This window comes from Populus nigra, chromosome 1 (genome assembly GCF_951802175.1).
Source record: "Populus nigra chromosome 1, ddPopNigr1.1, whole genome shotgun sequence".
In the NCBI taxonomy this organism is placed as follows: domain Eukaryota; kingdom Viridiplantae; phylum Streptophyta; class Magnoliopsida; order Malpighiales; family Salicaceae; genus Populus; species Populus nigra.
The window spans coordinates 43,782,797-43,806,077 of NC_084852.1; the positions used below are offsets into that span (position 1 = coordinate 43,782,797).

At 31.2% G+C, this 23,281-nt stretch overlaps 2 protein-coding genes across 3 annotated transcripts; one reads left to right on the forward strand and one right to left on the reverse strand.

Annotated features, from left to right (window-relative positions):
- Nucleotides 1-8,929: 8,929 nt before the first annotated feature.
- Nucleotides 8,930-13,801, reverse strand: LOC133693825 (cytochrome c oxidase assembly protein COX11, mitochondrial). The gene is made up of 7 exons (XM_062115158.1): nt 13,485-13,801; nt 13,155-13,383; nt 12,984-13,036; nt 12,254-12,326; nt 12,055-12,159; nt 9,418-9,498; nt 8,930-9,274 (listed from the first exon to the last, which is right to left on the reverse strand). Exons 1-7 carry the CDS (start codon nt 13,592-13,594, stop codon nt 9,173-9,175), a joined length of 753 nt encoding a protein of 250 aa, XP_061971142.1. The 5' UTR covers nt 13,595-13,801; the 3' UTR covers nt 8,930-9,172.
- A 4,513-nt stretch (nt 13,802-18,314) lies between these two features.
- On the forward strand, nt 18,315-19,329 carry LOC133680838 (uncharacterized). 2 transcript variants are annotated; one of them, XM_062103848.1, is made up of 3 exons: nt 18,315-18,452; nt 18,610-18,902; nt 19,102-19,329. In XM_062103848.1, exons 1-3 carry the CDS (start codon nt 18,399-18,401, stop codon nt 19,184-19,186), a joined length of 432 nt encoding a protein of 143 aa, XP_061959832.1. In that variant the 5' UTR covers nt 18,315-18,398; the 3' UTR covers nt 19,187-19,329. The 2 variants fall into 2 exon arrangements, with proteins under 2 accessions (XP_061959832.1, XP_061959833.1); XM_062103849.1 differs by having other exon boundaries at nt 18,347-18,452; nt 18,642-18,902.
- The last annotated feature ends 3,952 nt before the right edge of the window (nt 19,330-23,281 follow it).

A 23,281-nucleotide genomic window follows, 5' to 3' on the forward strand; every position in this document is an offset into this window, starting at 1 on the left:
CTGCACACATCACTTAAACCATGATGATACCTCTCGTACACTGACACATATTGAACACACTAGAACTTTCCCTCTCTTTTTTTTCAATTAAGTACTCAAATCTATAATATCTTTTCAATTAAGCTTTGCATTGCATTCCACATAATCCAAACCTTTTTTTGTTTTTAATCTGACACTTGATTTTCTTATAATTCTTCAGTTTAGTCCCCAATATTATCCCACTCGAGAGAGAATAAGAAAAGAAAAGGAAAAGGGAAAGAGATAACTCGATAACTAGGTTAGAGCATTACGGTCATTTTCATGACTTAGGTTGACCAATGTTACTTCGATTTGTCATCATCATTAAAAAAAAAATATCAAGTTAGTTTTTTTTTTTTGTCAAAATCCATTTTCATTGGACATCAAGGTTTTCTTTATACTTATCAAATCAATTGGGTCATGACATAATAACTCTCACCCATCTTAATTTAATATTACTTTTAGATCTAGAATTTGGTTGAGAAGTTTCAACATTAACCCATTTAGTTAGGTTTAATAACAGTATTAAAGAGTTATTCATGACCTACCCTTTTTTCTAGTTTAATAAAAAAACACCACTTTATTATTTTAATAAAAAAAAGTTTAGAAATCATTACCTAATAGGTTTTTTAGTCGATTTGAGTTTCGATTGATTCAATTTAGTATTCTATGTCTCTATACATGTTATTAAAACAAAGCTCGCAAAAATATTACTAACACCTCGAATTCATATTTGCAACGGAGCATGTTACTCAAGCTCAATTTTTTATATATTTTTTTTGTTGCAAAAAAATCACCTAGTTCTACGATGGAGCGCGAGGCAATTGACTAGTTGTTTCCACTTATCCACACTTTTCTAGCTATGAGATACTAGTTAATTATTAAAAGAATTACCATGTTAGCTCATACTAGTTATTTATTTTTACTTTTAATTTTATGCTAGTTTATCTGGAATATTTTTATTTTTTATAGTTTTTATTTGTTTATTTATTTATTTTTATTTATATATAGAAAGAGAAAAATTAATGGAAGCCAATTAAATAAGAAAGTTTACCTTAAAGAGGTTGTGTACATGTTTTGGGAAAGAAAAGGAGGAAGAAAGTGAAATTTTCTATTATGATAATAAGAAACTTTCATACTATAAATTTTAGGAATGTATCTCGGTAAATCAATAATAACTTTCTTTATAGATACCCAAAAGAGATATTAGAACAAAGAAAAGGAAAAAGATTAATGGAAGAGACCATTCTAAAGCTGATAAAAGAAAAAGGTTCCTTTACCATTGAAACAAGAGAAAAGAGGAAGAAAATATCATAAAAAACTAGATGTTGTCATAAAGTGCTTCATCAACATAATCTAAGCAATAATGTTTTATTATTCTCCTTGATTATTTTTTATGTATTCCAATAAGAACATTATTTATTTCATATTCATTATGAACTAATTTTTTTATTTCAAGCTTTGATATAGTCTAATTTTGATTGTACAATTTAAATTTCAAGTTATTGTTTTTTCAATATTTTCTTGCTGAGTGTTTATCCTTAATTTTATTATTTATAATTTTATAGCTTATTGTTGTTTGATCTATTGAATTATAATGAGAGAAAGAGAGGTGATGAAGCTATAAAAATTTAACATAATTTAATTTTAATCCATTTGCTTTTAATTTAATTTTAAAGGGTAAAAATTTAAAATTAAAAGATCAGGGCTTGAATGCAAAATTTCAAAATTTCAAGGACCAAATTGAAAATGGTCATTCCCCTGCCAAAACGATGAAGGGAAAGAAGGGACCAAACGATGCCGTTTCCACTGCACTGCTCTTCTTCTTCCTCTGGAGCTGAAAGTTCGCCTGCAAAGAAGGGAAAGAAGGGAGAAATGAGGGTGTCCCCACCCTACCAGAAAACACGCCCAAGCTTACTCCGTGTTCCCGGTTTTCTTTCGTCCCACACGACTCCATTAAAACGCCGAGGAAACCGCCACCAACAATCCGGCATGGGTGGGACTGTTGGTGCCCCAATACGACTGAAACACAATGTCCCCAGGCCTTATCATGGTCCCGGGGAGATAAACAGCAGGCAACCCTATAAAAGGTAGAGGAAAGAACGGAAAAGGGAGGGAAAAAAAGACGAAACGAAAATAAAAAAAACAGGGGACCTTCTGGGTTCCCTTTCAGAATACTAACAAAGGATTCCCCAGGGTCTTTTAAACAAAAAATCACTGAACCTACAGACGGAAAAAAAAAAAAAGACAGGGAGACTAAGAGAGAACAGGGGACAAAAAAAACTGAGAAAAAAAAAATAGAGAAGAGAGGGAACCAGAGAGGGAGAGAGAGAGAAAACAAAACAAACAAAGGAGACGAGAGAGACAGAACGTGAAAAGGAGAAACAGGGAGAGAAAGAAGGACAAGCTTCGCCCAGCTACTGCAGTCTCCTGCAACGTCGCTTCAAAGCCAGTAAGTCTTCTTCCTTCCCCCGCTCAATATTAATTCACCTAGGACTGTTCACTTTGAAATTTAATTAACCCCCTCCCCCCGGGCACGCATGCTTCTGTCTGCAGCCGAGTTACTGGTATTGGGCCAGCCAGTAACTGGTATGGGCCGCTGGGCCTAGCCCAGCTCATATAACTAGCCTAGATCCAGCCCAATAAAAAAGAAGAGAGAGAGTGGGCTGGGTATGGGTCTCGGGCCCAGCCATACCAAATTAATTTTGGCTAAGGATGTGCTTGGTGAAACACATGCCTTTCTTATATAAACACATGCCTTTCTTATATATTTTATTCTTTTTGTGTGTTGATATTTAGTCAAATATGCTATTTTTATACCAGAAAATTTCAAAAATATTCGGGGATTTTTGTTAATTTATTTATGGTCCCCTCGAGCGTTGTTTTATTTTTTCTTTGTGTATTGGTTTTCTGTGTTGCATGTTCAATCTACGGACCATTATTGTTAAATACGAACATGTTATGCAATGCATTTTTTTCCTTATTGTCTAAAAAGAGTAAATAAAAAAGGGTGAACAAAAAGAGAAAGGCATAAAAAAAAAATTATCTCTTCAATTAAAAATCCAAATCTTGCGAAGTTATTCACCGGCATCACAGTCAAGAATATCGTATTTTTTGAGTTTGTGTAATATTTATCAATGTTAGAGTTATAAATGTTCGTGGGTAAATGTTCATTAACACCAGAGTCATAGACAATATAGGAAGAACAAAAAAAAAGAAGAGAAAAACAAACTTTTAACAATTTAAGACAAAACTAATAATGTAGTTTGCCTCGGGTAAGACACTTAAGAGGTGATAATATCTTCCATTTCGGTAAGCAATTTCGTACTATAAAATCTTTGTTGACTAGTTGGGGTTTCTATTGATTATAATACTAAGTGGTGACTCCTTAAACAAAACATTTTCCCTCAAGGAATAAAATATCGAATATCTATTTTTTTCCATTGAAAATTTTTAATTGGTCGCTGCAATATCCCGGATGTGACAACATCGTTAATTGAGCAAAAGATAGAGATACTTTAATACGATTAATGTGATTTTAAATTAAGAAAAATTCAAAGAACTTAATAAATCTTCAACTAATTAAATTTACATAGATATATATTAAATTATTAAGAGAAAATATTAAATAATTTAGGGATCTTTTAATCATTAACATGAAGATTTGAGATTTCATAGCAAGGAATAGTAAATTGTGTGAGATTAACTAGGTGAAATCAAAAGCTCAAGATTTATTTTTATTATCCATATAACCTTAAGTTTTATTCTTTATTTATTTTAATTTATTTTTATCAGACATTTTTGTTTAATTTAGGTGGTCAATTCTATAAAATTTCAGTTTGATTTCTAAATAATAATTAATTTAGTAAATTTCACTGCCAAATAGTCAATAACATAATTAATTTTTGTAGATTCGACACTCTTTTCTTTGCATAAATTTTATTACTTATTGTGATTTTGTTCATTTGAAAATATTATCATATAATTAACTATGAACTAAAAGAGAAGGAGCTTTTATTGTTTCCCTCCTTACAAAGTATTATTCATCGAAAACAATGTTCTGTTTTTTTCTTTAGTTTCTTTTTCAATCAATGTTTTTTTTAATTTAATTATTTAATTTTAAATTTATTTTTTATTTAGTTATCACACTCTCATGACATAGATCGTGGATTTAATAAATTAATCTAATTTGGTGAATTAACCTGGTTGACTCAAGTCCTCCTTTTCTTTTTTTTAATTAACTTCTCTTTCAAATTAATTTCATCACTTAATACTGGGCTGATTGAAAATTAGATTTCATGATTTATTTTGTTTATTTTCTATTGTGTTACTTCAGTCTCATGACTTGGTAATAATACTTAAAGGGTTAACTCAAGCAGACTTTGATCGTTTTTTCACGTCTTATTTTTTATTTATTTGTTTTTCAATTTCATCATTCAACACGAGGTTGGTTAATAATTGAGCTTTATAATCAATTTTGATTTTTTTTGTGGGGATATCTTGGTTTTGTGATCAAGGTCGTCAGTTTTGGCATTTTAACCATGGTTAAATCGAGTTATTTTTTTATTTTTTTAAGAGGTTATCTTGGTTTCATGATCCGAGTCACAAGTCCTTCAACATTGTATTTTCTTTTTACTAAGTTGTCTTCGTCTCATGACACAGGTCACGAGTTTAGTAAGTTAACCCAATTGACTCTGTTTTTTTTTTACTTTTTTCTCCAATTTCATCATTTAATATTGTTTTAATTAGGAATTAGATTTTATGATTTATTTTGATTTGTTTTTTATTAGGTTATCTCGGTCTCCTTAACTGAGAATAATACTTAACAAACTAACTTGAGTTGATTTGACTTATTTTTTATATCATTTTTTAATTAAAATTTTTACAAATTTCATAAATTAACACTAGGTCCGACATGGACGATTGAAAATTGAGCTTCATAATTTGTTTTGATTTGCTCTCTATAGAGTTATCTCAATCTCATGATCAAAGTCACAGATTTAGTAGGTTAACACGGATTAAATTAAATCATTTTTATTTTATTTTTTTATGATGTTATTTTGGTATGATGACCAGCATCATGAATTTAGCATATTGACTCATGTTTATTTTTTTTTATTTTTTTAATTGATTTCGTTTTTAATCGATTCGCTTTCCATGATGTTATATTGGTCTTATAACTTGAATTACGAGTTTGATTGATTAACTCGGGTTGCTTTTTTAATTCCTTTTTAATTTATTTTTGTTTCATTCTCATCATTAAATATTGGTTTGATTGAAAATTAAACTTCATAATTTATTTTAATTTGCTTTCTATTGAGTTATTATAGTTTCATAACTCGATAATGGATTTGACATGTTAAGTTGGATTGACTCAAATTAATCTAATGTGTTGTTATCTTAATATTAAAAAATAAGATATTATCTTGATTTTTTGGTCAAACTATTTTTTTATGAGTTATATGGATTTTTTTTAACTCGCAGATCAACTAGACTATATCGAGTCAATCCTCATATAATTAAAAAAAAATACCAGAAAAAAAACATTAGGTATATATAAAAAAATTACATTCAAGAAAAAATTGCCTCGATCCGCAGGACAATGCAGTTCAATGATCTAGTATTATATAAAATATAATTATATAAGATTTTAAAGCGTTGAACATTGTCACCAGAAGCACGTATTTATGAAATTTAAGTTATTTAATTGAAAAAAGATTGATTCAAGTCTTATGTTCAGTCTATTTCCATGAAAAATATAATTTTTCACCGGCAACTCATTCTTTTTATCCAAGTACTCACACACACACAAGCTCTGCAGTTTTTGACACCCTAAAATAAATAAATTACAACATGAATTCTTTAGGAATTATTTTTATTTTTAATTTATTATGTATAAAAAACAAGCCAGATTCAATTTGTAAACTACACCACCGGCGTTTTTTTTTAAATAATTTCAGTTCTAATTCTTCTAATCCTCTCGATAATAAATTCTCTATTTTGTTTATTCGAAGGCAAAAATAGAATAGAAGATAGTGACCACACCTCAAAACCTGGAAGATAATATAATTAAATTAATTAAAAAAAACTAAGATTCCCAGGGAAATTACTATAGCCCCTCTTAGTAAACACCGTGGATTAGGTTTTCTTTGTCCTTCAATATCTAATATTTTGGTCCTTTAATTTTTTTCAACATTGCAATAATGAGAGATTGGGCTTGACTGGCTGTTTTGTATGCCTATGGTTAAGGATGTCGAGGCGTGAAGAAAATATCTTGTTACTTTATTAATATTCAATTTGATAAAATAAAATAAAATAAAATAAAATTTTATTGGTTTGGAGTTAAGGTTTCGAGGAAAAATTCAGGTTAATGTTTTTTTAAATACTCAACTTCTTTTGTTTTTAACTTGATCCTTACAATTTTGTTTTTTTTTGGAATTAATTTAATGGTTTATTTGGGTTGTATCTTGCAATATCGATGAAAAGTTTTGGTGCGACAAGTGTGATGTGAAGACTAGTGTTTGTCGTCAAGAGCGCTTTCTTTATTTTTTCCCTTCTTTTCTCTCATCAAAATTCGCATTGATTTATCTGTAATTCAAAGTTGTCCTTTTTTTTTATTGTCATATTAAATTTGGTCACCATTTATTTGATTACTAATTTTTCTTTTGATTCCTTTGGTAAAGTGCATTTTTTTTTAATTTCAACCTTCAATTTTAAATTTTAAGATGTTCTTTTTATTTTTTTTTCAAATTTATTTCTCATTCTTTTGATTGATATTTTTTTTGTTTTAAGTCATTTTATAAAATTGAATTTTTTTTCTCAATTTTATCATTCAATCCAAAATTATAATTTTCCCTCTTTTTTTTTTTAAATATGGTCCTTGTTATGTTAATTACTACTTCTTTTTTTTTTTTTGAAGGATTTTTTCAATTTCTTCATTCAATATTAAGTTTATTGATAATTGAGCTTTATTGTTTTTCTCAATGGGATGATCTTTGTATCAAGACCCGAGTCACTGGTTTGAAAAGTTAACCCGGGTTATGAATTTGAAAAGTTAACCCTAGTTGATGTTATTTTTTTTAGGGTTGATTTTTTTTGTAACTTTTTTTTAATTTCACTATCCAACATTTATTTTTTTTAAAAAAATTAGGCCATGTGATTTTATTTATGTGGGGCTATTTTAATCTCATGACCTAGATTACTGGTTTGATGGTTCTGCCTAGATTGATTTGGGTTTTTTTGGGATTGATTTTTTTAACCTATTATTTTTTCAATTTCATCCATTAATATTGGATTGGTTTTAGAATTGCAATTCATGAATTTTTCTATTTTTCTTTTTATTTAGTTATCCAATTCACATGATCCAAGTAGCGAAGTTTCATGGACTTACCCGAGTTTGCATGTGTTTTTTTTGTTAATTGATTTTTTTCTATTTCAACCTTCTATAATAAGTTTATTGGGAATTGAGTTTTGTAATTTTTTTTATTTAATTTCTATTAAGTTATCACAACCTCGTATCCTATATATCAAGTTTGACATGCTACATCGAATGCCTCAAATCAATTTCTTTTTTTTTTCCAATCTTATTATTCCGCATTGGTTTAGCTAGGAATTGGCTCTGCTGTTTTTTTTTGCCAAGTGCTTTTTTTTTATACAAATCATTATAATCACTTCTTTTGATTTAATTCAGTACTATTATTGTATTTTTTTATCTGGTTAAATAATATCATCTTATTTGACTAAGTTAAGCTTATAACTGAATTGCGATTTTTTTAGTCAGCGTAACTGGATTACTAATCTAATTTTAATTAACGTTTATTTAACTTGCCATGTTTTTTATAATATTTTTTAAATTAAAGATAAAATCAGATTATTTTATCTAGCTTTCACATCCATGTAATCCTTTAGTTTTTGTGGGATGATGTTTTTGAAAATTTTAGCAATAACTTCATTAGGACCCACATCAAATAGATTTGTCAAGAATATAAATCTTCGTCTTTTTTTTTTTTATGTTTCTTTCTTTCCTCCGTGCTTTTTATATATATAATTTTTAAAGTACTAAAAAATGAATAGAAATCCTTAAAACTTCATTATATTTTGTCTTTTTAGATAAAAAAACCCCATAAATATTTTTTATTCAATTTTGTTTTTCACATTTCATCTTCTTTTATATCCTAAACAATAAAAGGTTTATTAATGTTTCATTTTTTTTTATATATACAAATCTTTTAAGGGGCCCATCTCGCTATACCTTTTTTATACATGAAATAACATGACCAGCCAGCCATATTATAACCACACCTCTTTATATAAAATGCTAGTTCTATATTATTATAGATAAATAGATATTGAAAATTTTCATTTGCTTAATTTATTTGTAAAAATAACACACTTTACGAACTTGAACAGTTTGTAAAATTTATTTGTAAAAATAACACATTTTATTGAGACAAATGTATCATATTCACATCTAATTTTTTTTTATAAGAACTTGGGTATGTTCGAATATTATGGATGGGTCCCACAAGTGACGATAATGTGAAAAAAATTAAAATTTTTTAATTAAAATTATTTTGTTTTTGATATTTTTATTTTAAGGTGTTAATATAAAAATAAATTTTAAAAAATAAAAGAAATACTATTTCAATGTATTTCAAACATTTGAAAAACAAAATATATACCCAGTTTCTCTCATCCCCGTGAAGGAAAGAAAGAAAGAAAGCAGAAGAAAAGAGGCCTCGGGGACTCAATGGAGAGCCAGTTTCCCGCAAATACAATCTGTTACAAGTTCTTGACTAGCATGAAGGAGTGTTCATGCAGCACCTCGGAAAAATGGGTTCATATTGGCAGCATAAACGATTGGGCCTTGCGGATAATTTCCGAGCACATTTTGAACCAAGCGAACAAATAGTAAACCAACTTCTGAATTTATTTCTATGGAATAAATCTCAGGTTGTTCCACTAGAAAGAACCGTACATTTGAATAAATCTCGTAAACAAGCCTATGAGCTTTATCCGCACAGCATATCCGCCATACCCTCGTTGGAAGTTCAAAGCAAGTATGCAGTAACACTCACTGGATGCGCTGGCTAAGCCCTCCAAGTTTTTAATTGCGAGGATGTTTTGGTGATGGCATGCAAAAGCATCGGCAAGGTTACTCCTCTGAAACTTTAAAGAATGTATACGATAAAATTATGTTGTTGATTCCATCCATTCTAGGATCCGTTTCAAATTCTGGATCAATATAAAAGAAGACCTGCAATCATAAAGTATGATATCATTGAATAGTGACAAAAGAACCATGCTTCAAAACACACAATATTTCTAAAGCACTTGTATAGAGGGAAAAATGGGTGTGTGTGTGTGTACAAGACGGGAAAGGGAAAAGAAACTACTCACAGGCATGTCAATCTGCTCCCCAGGAAGAAGACGCTGCTCCTCAAAGCAAAAACATTGTATTTTATTGAAGTACACGGCAGCCTGTAAAGAGTTGCAAACAAATGTTGAGGGTTATGAAGCACGAGCAATTACATAAAAGTAAAAATGCTAGTTAGTAGCATTAGCCATCAGGATGTCCCTTCTTATCCAGTTCAGATAAGACCATGGTCCATAAAACAAGAACTGATCTTCTCCAGAAATAATAAATCCTCCACATGATCCAAATGATTCCCTTAATGTATAAATGCATGACTTGGAAAAATTAAATGGGAAGCTTATTAATACTACTATTATATTGTTATTTTATTCAGTAGGATTTTATTAGGATGACCGATAATGTAACATCAGTCATTCTACACACCCGCGCATGAATGCACACACATTAAAACACATGTATACACACAGAGCAAGATCATAAACAATAATTAAAGGTAGCGTGAATGCATGACTAATTGACTAGCAGGATACTCAAAACTGCTGAGCTTCAAATAAGTTTAACAACAAGACTTTAAGCAATTTCCTCACAAGGAAAAACTCAAGACCTCATTTTAATTTTTCTACCTACCAGCAATAGTCTACTTTAAGTCAACATTGTACCCAACTGGCCTAGATTGGTATTGAGGCATTTTTATTGCTACTCCATTTCTCTTCTGGTATGAATTAGGAACTACAGACCTCCAATAGGAAGTTTGCAAACAAACTCAACCTAGCACACTCATATAAGCATGCCACATTTCTCTTCTGATATGAATTACGAACTACAGATCTACAATAGGAAGTGTGCAGACAAACTCAACCTAGTACACTCTTATATCAGCATGCCACGTTACACCCAAAAACCTCAAGAAATTTCTGAAGTAGAATTACCAGCGTCTCTGGCAACTTCAAAAGCTGAAGCTTCTACTATATTTTCTCAAACCATGTGCAAGCAAGGATTTTTCCGGGAAACATGTTAACAACAGGAGCAACAATGCCTAATAAAAGGACACAGTTTGATATCCCATACACACACTGTGGATAACAAAGGGATGCTTAGTAACTATCATTAATCTATTCATTCCCACACTATACCCTCAGAAAGTACTAGCCATTGAGTTATTCAAAGTTCAAAGACATAATTCCCAATCCACAAGCACTTCAAAAATTCATCTACTAAAGAAATAAGGAAAAAAGCGAGATCAAAACATCCATTGCAAAAAAAGAACAATGGTCTAAGAAGCGAGGAAGCAAGCTAAAACTGCAAGTCATAATCTTATTATCAAACAAAGAGAAAAAAGAGAACCTAAAATGCCCTCTTGGTGTGTTCCTTCCGCACCAACCCAAAGCTAGCTAGTGAATGGAAAAATACTAGATGGATTCCTATTTTTGCTGCTAAAATCTCCAGCTTCCAAGCATTCAACTCCATAGCATGAAATGATCCTACACCCCTTGCTCTGTATGCCCACTCTCATAAAGCTCTAGCCCATAAACAATACAGCACTAGACAATTAATAATTTCAACTGCATACTAACAAGGATAACACCGGTTCACCAACAACTTTAAATGTTATTGAAAATCTTAGTCCAAGGTGCCTCCCATTCTACAAAGAAAAGTGGGGGACTTGATGATTTGAACTTCCAAATAGCTCTCCATGGATAATGTGCTTGCCTTAGCACATCATTTCTTCCACAAAACTCCATATAGTTTCATAACAACTTTACAATTCTTAGACGTTCCTCATCTCACTCAATCATCCTAATCATATTCTACATTCAAGTCCATGTCATTAAAAATAAATACAGCAGCACAATTGGAATCAAATACTTGAAGAAACACCAAAGGCCAACAACAAACAAGATTCCTTGAAACATGAAGTAATCATGCACATATCCCAGCGCATATCCCAGCTTTTAGCAAATAAAAGATTCATGTTAATATCCTATAATCAGAGTTCTAGCAAGCACATCACACCATGGGATGGACAAAAATGACTTCATAATGGATGAGGTTTTGGAAAATGCGGTGAAGGTCCACAAAAACCCTCTAAAACTGTCTTATCTAATACATGCCAATTCAAATCTGATCTTAGCACTGCCCTTTTTCAGATAATTTTGAATTTAACATATAACATGGAGGTTCAATGGGAGTTTTCCCATTCACCAATTCCTATTTTGTTTGACATTACTGAAATCTGTTGAGTACTGTGCTTTCACATTATCCAACAACTCATAGAACATGGTTGATCAGCAGCCAAAGAAAGAAGAGGAATGGGATGCCGCAGAGCAGCAGTCCCCGGATATATTTTGCCTTAGAAAAAACACACAATGGGGGGGGGGACACAAACGAAATAAAGAAGAAAAAGACGATGAGGATATCCTATGTTTGTTTTCACCTTGCCTTGATGATGCACTCCTAGCTTGTGGATTTACAAACCAGAAAAAAAGAAAAAGAAAATCTCTGTTGCTTTGAGAAGAGATTCGTTGGTTTCCAAAGTCTAAGCATGACTAAAATCAACAATGGAAGAATAAAGCGACAGACTTCAAAATTAACACAAAATTAGTTCAAAATTAAATTCACATACCACATTGCTTAAATGAAAGAGCATACAAAATTAGTACCTTCATAGGAGTAACATTATATGTAGATACACCAGTTATTGGAGTGGAGCTTTGATTTTCAGCAGTGTAAAATGCAAGAGCACTTTCTCCTGGCTTTACTCTTACCTAGAGAGAAGAAAACACTGCATTGAAGACAGCAAATCACAGAGGAAGGAGCTGGTTAAACATAAGCATGCATGCACATTATGCAAAAGAGAACCTCTCTTTGTGTAGGAGCGAACTTCCATGGCATTCCGTCACCCACATCAGCATTAAACTGCACTGCTATCTCCCTATACAAACAAGAAAGAGCCTGCCATCAGGAAAAAGGCACCACAAAGCTGAAAAAATTAGAGATTTACAGCTTAATCAAATTCAAGTTAGGTATCCTAGAGATTTCCTGGAGTATCAAGCCCAAATAAGCAATCCAAGACATCTGAAGGATAGTTATCCAAGATTCAGGTCCATCAAGTTTGCTTTATGAAGAAAGGGTACTGTGAGTGGTCACATGCCTGTTTGGCAATGCGGTAGCTTCTGTTTTTTAAAGTACTTTTCAAATTGCTTTTTCACCTGAAAAACATCAAATTGATGTTTGTTGAGGTGCTTTTCGATGATTTGGATACGCTGATGTAATGAATAAATAAATAAAATCTAAAAAAACACATCATTTTGATGTATTTTCAATTGAAAAGGACTTTTAAAAAGCAAACTGCACCATATTACCAAACAGATAAGAAGTAAAACAGACCAGGTACTACAGCATGATATTGCAAATCCAAAAGGATCATTTCTGTTTATCTTTAAACTTGTGTTTCACCATTATTCAATATTACTCTCGAAGCATGAGAATTCAATAAAACAATGTCAAGAAACAAAAAATGTAACAAAATCACCACAATAAAAACAAAAGTCAGAACAACGTTAATACCAAAAGGGAGAAAGAAAGACACCTAGTGGCAACAGTTCCATCGTTAGCATGCCGAGCAATCTTCTCTTCAACACTCTATGTATTAAAAAACACAAAGCACAACAGAATACAAAAGTTAATGCCAACATTAAATTTACACAGAACAGAAGCAACAAGAAAAAATGTGATTACAAACGATTAAAAGAAGAGAAACCTCGCGGCGTTGAACAGTTCCGCCATAACCAGTGGCTTGACAGAACCTCCTATAAAGAGGAACAGCAGCATAACTACTACCAACCATGGCAACCACCAAACCCGTCAAATAAATTAACGTCTTTTTTGATTTCTCCTCTCTACTCGTATTACTATTAGCAGCAGAACCACCGCCCACTTTATAAGAAGTAGAAAAATGCTTCTTAATTTCACATCTCCTTTTATTGTAACTGCCAAAACAACAACAACAATAATAAAAATTGTGCGTTTGTGTTAGAAATTTTAGCGAAATAAGTTGTTGATAAAATAAAAGTACGAGGTGTTCATTTACATGGGTTGTTGAAAAGGGTGGTGATTTTGGTGTAGAGGTTTGAATTGAGAAAGCAAGAGATTGCGATTTGTTGCTCTTCTTGTCGCGCTAGCGAGGCTTGACCATGACATTTTTTTGCTCTTCTTCAATTCAGGAGACTGGAAAAATTATGGTGACAATTTTACAAGATTAAAATCAAACTGCAAGTGTTTTGCATTTGGGGTTTGTTTGGGCGCTGAGAAAGTGAGAGAATGGAAGAAGAGAGAATCGAATAGGTTAATAGCCAGCAAGGGGTGTTTTCGATACTGACTTTCGAACTCTTTTTTTTTGTTTTTTTTTTAAATTTTTTTATAGAATTGGATCAAAACAACAAATATCAGACCTATATATGGGGGCCATGGAAGCAATCGGAGGAGGTGTACTGGTTGTGACTTCGATTTTGCATTCGCTTATCGTTTGGGCAGTGGGTCAGGCCTGGTGAGAGTCCATGGATTTCTTTTTGGGCTTGGTTTGCTTGCCCTCCCCCCTTTTCTTTTCTTTTTATTTTGGGATAATTGCAAAAACTCTTCTATACTCTGGTATGTTTCTTGTTTTCAGTTTAAGATTTGATAAAAAAATTTCATCTTAAATAAAAAAATTTCAAAATTTAAAGAAACATGATGCAACCACCTTCTCGAACAGACCGGCGCTCTCAAACTGGGCTAAATGCTGACTCCAAACCCACTATTAGCACCCCAGGCCTTGGAATTCTTGAAGCTGCAAGAACCTTCTCAGCCACCACATCAAAAACTCCTCTGGCCTTTAAAAATCAGCCACATCTCGTAGCCTCTCACCAACTGTCTTGGCAACCTTGTAGCTTGACCTGTAGTTCTAGGAATAATAACCTTCAATATAAGCTTGTGTCTCGTGAGATGAAAGAAGAGCTCATTCTGTATAGCATGGCCTGGGCGAAGAATTTAGTGAAAACACACACAAGTTTGGAAACTATAACTCGTAATCTTAATTCTAACTGGAAGGGTTAATTTTATTATTGTGTACATTACTATGGTTGGTTAAGACTCAGTTCCTTCATGATGGTCGGTTTTTGTTGGAAATGATTAAAATATAAAATTCTAAAACTTCAAGGACCGTATAAATACATAAACTTAAATTTTAGGGACTGAATTAAAGTATTCAGTGCCTTTTCAACATTGAACTCCATTATTATTTATTTATCTTGTTCCTTGTTCCTTGATTTTCCAAATATATCTCTAATTTAACGCCGAACAATTGCTTGCATTTCACATATTCTACGACATGTAAAGTGAAAAGGTCATTGTTTATACTTTATATAAAGAGTAGAATGTGGATGAAACGGGGCCGGAGGGCCAATCAACACTTTATTTATTCTCAAGAATGAAAGTCTTTGAAAGCAAAATAAATAAAGAAGAGAAAAGCTAACTCGTGTCGACGGAAGAGTGTTTCAGTGTTTGTGCTTTTGATTTTGATTTTTCGGATTATTAGAAAAGAGTTGATATGAAGATTTGAATACTAAAGAGATGGGATTTTGCAACTTTTCTACCTCCTTCTGCTCGACGCGGGTGCACAGTTATTAATAAATAGAGAGTTTATTTTTGTGATTAAAAAATATTTATTTTTTTTTGTAGCGCTTTAAAAGTAAATTTTTAAAAATAAAAAAATTATTTTGATATATTTTAAAATAAAAAATATTTTAAAACATAACCACTAATAAAATATGCTCAGTTCTTTTCCCTCCTATATTTAATTTATATTATAATAATATTAAAGGTTGTTTGATAATGTAGTAATAGTTATTTTTTAAAGTATTTTTTTGCTCGAAAATGTATTAATATAATATTTTTTATTTTTTTAAATTTATTTTTAATTTCATCACATCAAAACAATTTAAAAACACTAAAAAAAAATATTATTTTATAAAAATTAAAAATAAATTCAAATCTCTTCCAAAAATATTTTTTTAAAAAAACCTCGGATACATCTGATCGGATGCATCTGATCTTAGGTTTGTTACCTTCAATCACACCTACTTTGCCGTGGAATTAGAGTGTCTTTAGACCCGTGGTTGCAAATGTTGAAGACGTTGTTGTCCTGTCCGTGTTTTGGTAAGCCACCAAACATCATTATTCAAACTAAAGAAAAGACAAAAAGTCGGTAGGTGCGGATTCACGCATGGTCGTGGCCCTCGTGGGTTAATCGAGCGATTTGTTTGTTTCTTGTGACCATTCGACCGATGCTTGCTCGATGTCGGGGCCGGCTCGAAGAGGTTACAAGGGAAAAAGAAAGGAGTCGCGCGATTTGATACGTTCCTCTTGTCTCGTGACAGCAATTTCACTCGATGCCCGTAGGTAGCGGGTGAACAACACTGTTGCCTTTGTCATAAAATATTTATTTATTGATTTTTAAATCCAACTAACGGCAACTGTTGACGAATTTGAATCGACATGTGGAATCAATTAAAAACGTCGACTTTGATTTTCCGTCTCAAAAGCAACCACATTGTTCCTTCGTTGATATAATTGTAGAGATCTGAAAGCCGCGTTGTATTTTTCTAAGGTATATCGACATCAAGCAGAAATTTATGGCACAATTGAATAGGTTTTAGCACTGGAACCCACCCAGCAATTGCCCTCCCCCCCTGTAATTCCACCGCCTTCGGCGTGGCAAGGAATTTTTTTATACGACTTTATTTTCAATTAACTTCAAAACTACCCGAAAAAAAAAGTTATCATCAAATAAAAATTCACAATTTACTCAAATAAGGTTTATCTAGTTAAATATTAAATTTATCATTTAGTTCTAACAATCTAATCAATTACTCTTATCTAAAATGAGTGATAGCTTGATATCAAAAATTAAGATGCATGATAGCTTGATATCAAATATTAAGAGCGTATTTGACAGTGTGGTTGTGGGTGTTTTTTAAATAACTTTTCGTGCCAAAATGCATGCCAATGATTTTTTTTTATTTTTTAAAAATTATTTTTGACATCAGCACATCAAAACGATCCAAAACATACAAACCATATTAAATTTTAACAAAAATAAAATAAAAAATTTAAATTTTTAAAAAACACAGCCGCAGTCGCATTCCCAAATATTCTCTAAGCATTTGTATTATCTCAATCGCTAACTATTAACAATTATATGTTATAATATCCATGTCATACATTTTGCTTTAAATACGCTGATCTTATATCAATTTTTCAGTATTTACACTTTACATCGTTCCTATATAAAATTTCATTTTATCTTTTATTTGTCACATTATCATCCTTACATTATAATATTTGTTTCATTCATAACTTAACTCAACTCGTCATTAAACAAATCATTCATTTCATCTTTAGAATGGATTAGTCACATATAAACACTTTCTTATAGTGTTGATTTTTACAGCGAATTCATTTCCTAACTCTTTTCACATCGTAAACTTATTCTATTTGTATTAACATTAATACTCCACACTCATGGAATTTACCTTACAATATATTTCCACTTAATTAATTTCTTATACTCATTCATGTTTTAATACTTTCAACTTAATTATTTTCCAGGTCTGCTGTAACATATCTATATATTCCTCAAAACAAATAATTTTATTGTCCATACACTGCATATTTCATTGCTTTCTTTATATATATATATATATATATATATATATATATATATATATCATTTCCATTATTTATGCTTCATCACATGTTTCTCCACTACTTTTATATCCCCGTGACATAATTATGTCATTTTCTTTTTCATAACACTTGGCGTTTGTAGTTAACTTAATTCCAACCCCCAACCCAGTAGATATCTTGTAATAAGTAAATAATTTAGCAGTATGTTTATAAGAATAAAATATAAAAAATAGTTGCTTTAATCGTGAGCAGGTAGAAAGGCATCTAAGATCAAGGATGCAAGACATTTTGATACTACTCATTGTATAATGCCAAACAGACATTGACAGAACTGGCCAGTAGAAACTAGAGCCCCCCGCCCCCCTAATTTTCAAAATTTAATTCTAATGGCTAGCCTAGGATTTGGTCTTTGGAAAGTATTCTTTTAAATGCTATTTGAAATCAATTTTAACAATAGTGTTAAATTTAAATTCAATTAAAAAAACATATCAAATTAAATTAGTTTGTTTTTTATATTATCATTATTACTTTAATCTTAATCCTTCTAAAACCTTTTTGAAAAAAAGATAGGTAAATGAATATTAAAAAAAAACTAATTTCTTCTCGGAAAAGTTAGCATTTGATTTATTTTTGTACCAATTTTATTTAAAATTTAATTCTTAATAGTTAAAACAGTTCTAAATGCAAAAATATTTAAATTAAATTCAATTAATAAATTTGTTATTTATAACTATAGTAATTAATTCTTTTACAGAGCAGGTAAATTATTCATTATTATTGAGACAAGAAATGGAGCAAAAGGATGTGCAATGTCTCCTGGCATCAAGGCTTCAGTTAACGGAAAGGCAGCCTTCATGATAGATAAAAGGGGTGTTGGCCCCACAAAAGTTCTGCAAAATTTTGATTTTTTTTATATTTTAAAATTATTTTAACGATTTTAAATATATATTTTAAAAATTAAAAACAAATATTTTAATATATTTTTAAATAAAAAATACTTTAAAAAACAATCAATCATTACATTATCCAGCTGTGTACAGTTTAATAATGGAATATTTAAAATATAAAAATTACATTTATGTGGTTTAACTTAAATTAAATATTATGTACATCGGATCTACTGGTAAAAAAACGTCCCTAGTTTGAACGACAAACTCAAGGGACCCTTCAAGCGAGCATGAAGTCAAGATCCGATCCGAGGTCTTTTATAAGTGCACGGGGTCACCATCCCTGAAGTATAAAACGTTGCCAGAGTCTCAACCTCAGCAGGACGTCGAGGAAGATGTCTTCGAAACATGGACACACGGAACTGGAGGCAACTCAAAGAAATTGTCTGGTATCTATCTTTTACTTTGTGTTCTTAATTAACTGGCCTATAAGTTATTGGTTTTTTCCTTCCTTTACACACACACACACACACACACACATATTGTCGTATTAAATTAGTAAACATAGTTTCTATCATTCATGATTTGGACCAACATTGCAAACAGAGAATAAAAGTAACGAGGAGAGGGATACGCAGGAGAAGCTGCGCGATCAGAGGGATCACATCTAAGATGGTTGAGATCAGGGAAGGACAGAAACGAATAAAAGAGGGGCAAAAGGAAGTAAGGAAAAAATTTAAAGAAATAAGAAAAGAGTCAAAGAAACTAAAAGACGAAACCGATCTTATCTCCAGGCAGAGTGCTGCAAATCAACTCAGGCTTGATCTCATGTTTCAAATAGTCAAAGCCAGAGCAGATAATGATTCTGCCAAAGACGCTCATCTTACACAAACCTTGCGGTTTGTTGCTCCGAACTCTTACACCCTTTTTATCTGTTCTTGCAGTTTTTATATATATACATCAATGTCACATTTAGCACTCTAAAAACCATAGCTAGCTAGCTAGCTGCAGTTATTTGGAGGGCTGTACTAGCTTCTTAATGCGTGTTATACGATTACTAACTAAGTTTTCTATGCCTTAAATCTCTTGCATTTGCAGTGAACTAATGGCGAAAGGAGAATGTGAGCATAAGCAAGCTTTTCATAGAGGAGGGGATCATCAAGCACGAACTAAGTATAATTAGTGTCAGTTTTATTATACCATGATTTGATCTTACGGTCCTGTTCTGACCGTGGCCGGAGAAAATACAAAATATTGTACTACGAATTAATCACGATATTCAACTCTTTAATATATACATCGTACTTCTTCTTCTTCTTCTTTAAAGCTACATACGCTCAAACAGGTAAAATATCACGGCATGGGCAAATTAATGGGTTTTCAGTGATCTGAACGAATATTAATCAGTGCGTTCATTTTAACCACAAATATGTCATCTTTTAAAATTTCATTTAACGATACACTCTTGACATATAATCACATTGATTTTTATATGGATATTATAAACTCAAACTATTATAATATTATTTTAATTAACTAAATAAATAAAATTTTTAATTAATAGTCTAACGGAAATTAATTTTTTTAATCAAGAATTCCTCTTGGACTAGGATTTAACTAATATCTCAACAGTTTCGCCTATATCATATACCCATTGTTATCAAATTAATCTGCCCACTGATCCTTGCCCACCTAATGAGCTTAGCACGGAAACCACCATGAAGGCATGAACACGGCCACCGGTTTTGGTAGCTTGTCTGAGGGACATTACGTACCTCTACCGACTACCATCAGCACCCTAGTGATCGTTGCAAAGCAGGCCGGTGGTAAAGACCTAATTAATCGTGGCATCTTATTTCTCATCGACCCACTTAGATTTAAATAAATATAGCTCTTCAGCACACTAAGACAATCAACCTCGTTGTTTCCTTTCCTTCAGTATTCTTTTGCATTTTTACCCATCTTCGATTCTCACTCGGTTTCACTAGTCTGCATTGCCATAACGTTTCCAATATATGTAAACATCCAAAGTGTTGGCGAAAGTTGCATGATCTCCTTGTTGCCACAGCTAGCGTTTTATATACTTCACCACTGCAATTCCATTGCCCCCAGACCAAAAAATATACTTGGTTATCTTCAGGAAAATCCAAAGCAACAGTCCTTTTTATTAAAGTAATTCAGATCAAACATAAAAGGAGGCTAGAATTCTCAATAAGATGTTTATTATAAGTGCTTAAGTTAACCTAAATACAAAGAAATTATATATAGGTTAAACTGAAAATACTATTCTACCCTTAATAAATAAAACTAGATAAATATTACTTAACATCTCCCCTCAAACTCACGATACGGCATCTACAAGCATCGAGAGTTTGCCAACTAGAAAACAAAAACAAGATATGGAATGCGTCTTGGTAAAGAAATCTGCAATCTGTAAGGAAGAATGAACAAAAGGTAAAGTAATGGTGCCATGCTTGAGATGATGATGAGTAAGATGACAATCGATCTCAATGTGCTTAGTTCGCTCATAAAAACCGAGTTGTGAGCAATCTGAATAGAACTCTGGTTGTCACAATTCATAGGAGTAGGATGAGAAAAGAAAACTCTCATATCAGCAAGTAACCAACGTAACCAAACAATCTCTTTGGTAGTAGATGCCATAACAGAAGCTGAAGGAAAATCAAAATACCATATTTTGCAGAAGCGGAAGATAAAATATCACTCCAAATTTTTTATTTTTTCTTGCAGAAACTTAACTCAAATACCAAATTGCAGAAACTGAAGAGAAGACGAAATACCAAAACAATTGCAGAGAGAGAACAGAAATACTAAATTGCAGAAGCTGATACCAAATTGCAGAACATAAATACCAAATTGCAGAAGCTGAAGAGAAGACGAAATACCAAAACAATTGCAGAGACAGAACAGAAATACCAAATTGCAGAACAGAAATACCAAATTGCAGAAGCTGATACCAAATTGCAGAAACTGAAGAGAAGACGAAATACCAAAACAATTGCAGAGACAGAACATAAATACCAAATTGCAGAAGCTGATACCAAATTGCAGAACAGAAATACCAAATTGCAGAAGCTGAAGAGAAGACGAAATACCAAAACAATTGCAGAGACAGAACAGAAATACCAAATTGCAGAAGCTGATACCAAATTGCAGAACAGAAATACCAAATTGCAGAAGCTGATACCAAATTGCAGAAACTGAAGAGAAGATGAAATACCAAAACAATTGCAGAGACAAATAGAAATACCAAATTGCAGAAGCTGATTCCAAATTGGAGAAACTGAAGAAAAGATGAAATACCAAAACAATTGCAGAGACAGAACAGAAATACCAAATTGCAGAAACTGATACCAAATTGCAGAGACTGATGAGAAGATGAAATACCAAAACAATTGCAGAGGCAGAACAGAAATACCAAATTGCAGAAGCTGAAAAATCTAAAATAAAGTTTCAGATATTAATTCTTCAGCTGCAAGCACAAAACTTGATCTTCATCCTCCATCTTTTAATAGGTCAAACAACTCGTGTTTGATGTTTTGAAAAATGAATCTAAAGTTAAGCTTCAAAGGAATGCATTGAGCATGCTGGAACATCCTACAGGGAATGAAGTGGATGATGATAACAATTTTGATACGAGCAGTGGCTCTGACATTGGTGAACATGATTTCTACAAGGGCAGCGAGTTCCATAAAATTAACAAGCTAAGGGTTCGATCAACTAGGCTCTGATACCATGTTAAAGTAATTCAGATCAAACATAAAAGGAGGCTAGAATTCTCAATAAGATGTTTATTATGAGTGCTTAAGTTAACCTAAATACAAAGAAATTATATATAGGTTAAACTGAAAATACTATTCTACCCTTAATAAATAAAACTAGATAAATATTACTTAACACTTTTCTTATACTTGGATATTCCGTATTTTTTAAGTTTTATATCTGATAATTTTGAATTTTGAATTTAGATAGTTTTCGATATTCCAAAACATAGTTAGATTTAAATCTTGGTTCAGAATAATTGCTACTATCAAATGTTGTGGTACCCGATTGAACTGATTTTGGAAATGTCTTTCATATTCAGAATTGCTACTGTTTGCTTTGCCCTTCATATAAATAATGACATGACACTGTCAAAATCAAAGCTATCAAAGTAGTGATAAACTTATACTTAGAGTAGCTAATTAGCATATCATCATTACAAAAGTTCATGATATCTGTGAAAAACCACTAGATCACTTTACCATAAAGAAATTCAATATGAAAAATAAAATAAAAAATCTAAAAACTATATAAAAGAAAATTCGATATAATTAAGAAACTGAATTCTCCTTAATCATATTTTATCGAATGAAAGTAAAGACAACATTACTATATTTCTTTCACTTCATTCTTTGGTGAGGATAAACTAACTTTTATTTAAATACATTTCTGTTTGCGTATACAAGTTTAAAACTATTTTTCTATTAATTATTTGAAAATAACCTTAGGAAGTTTTTGGTATTTTATAAAACTAAAAATATTAAAAGATATTCTTGTTATGAATGAAACAAAGTAACATCTAGTTACTATTTAAAAAAAAAAAGAGATGAAACATGAGATAAAGTTGTGTTTGAAAGTTGTATATAAGATAGAGTGAATATTTATATACTCTATTTGTTAGAATAAAATACAGAAAACTTATTTTACCTTTTACATATATTGCCATCAAACTTGTATTTTTTTTAAATAAATAAAAATCATTATTCTCACTAGTTTATAATGAGCATTAGTTTTATTGAACTAACTTCAAATGCGAATTTCTCTGGTCATCAAAATCACGTTAAAAATATATGTAATCATCATAAAAAAATTAATTAATTAATTTCTAAAAGATAATATAATTAAATTATGATTTACCCACTCATTAAGTTATTTTTTATATTTAATAATAAAGTAAATTATTAAACCAATCACATGTCAAGTAAGATATTTATACCAATACAAAGTTAAAATCTAACATAATCATAAATGCATATTTGGTTATCATTTTCTTCTATCATTAAATTTTTAAAACATGAGTAATTTTTATTTACTCATTTTAATTATTATATTATTTTTTAATAATAAAGTATTTTTTTTTATAATGGTAAAAAAGCTCACTCATTCATCCAAGTAAACATGCACTTAGATATGACAATTTAATCTGAACCCGATACATATTGACTCAACCCAAATAAATTGATATTTTTTGGACTCAATGAATAATAGATACGGTATA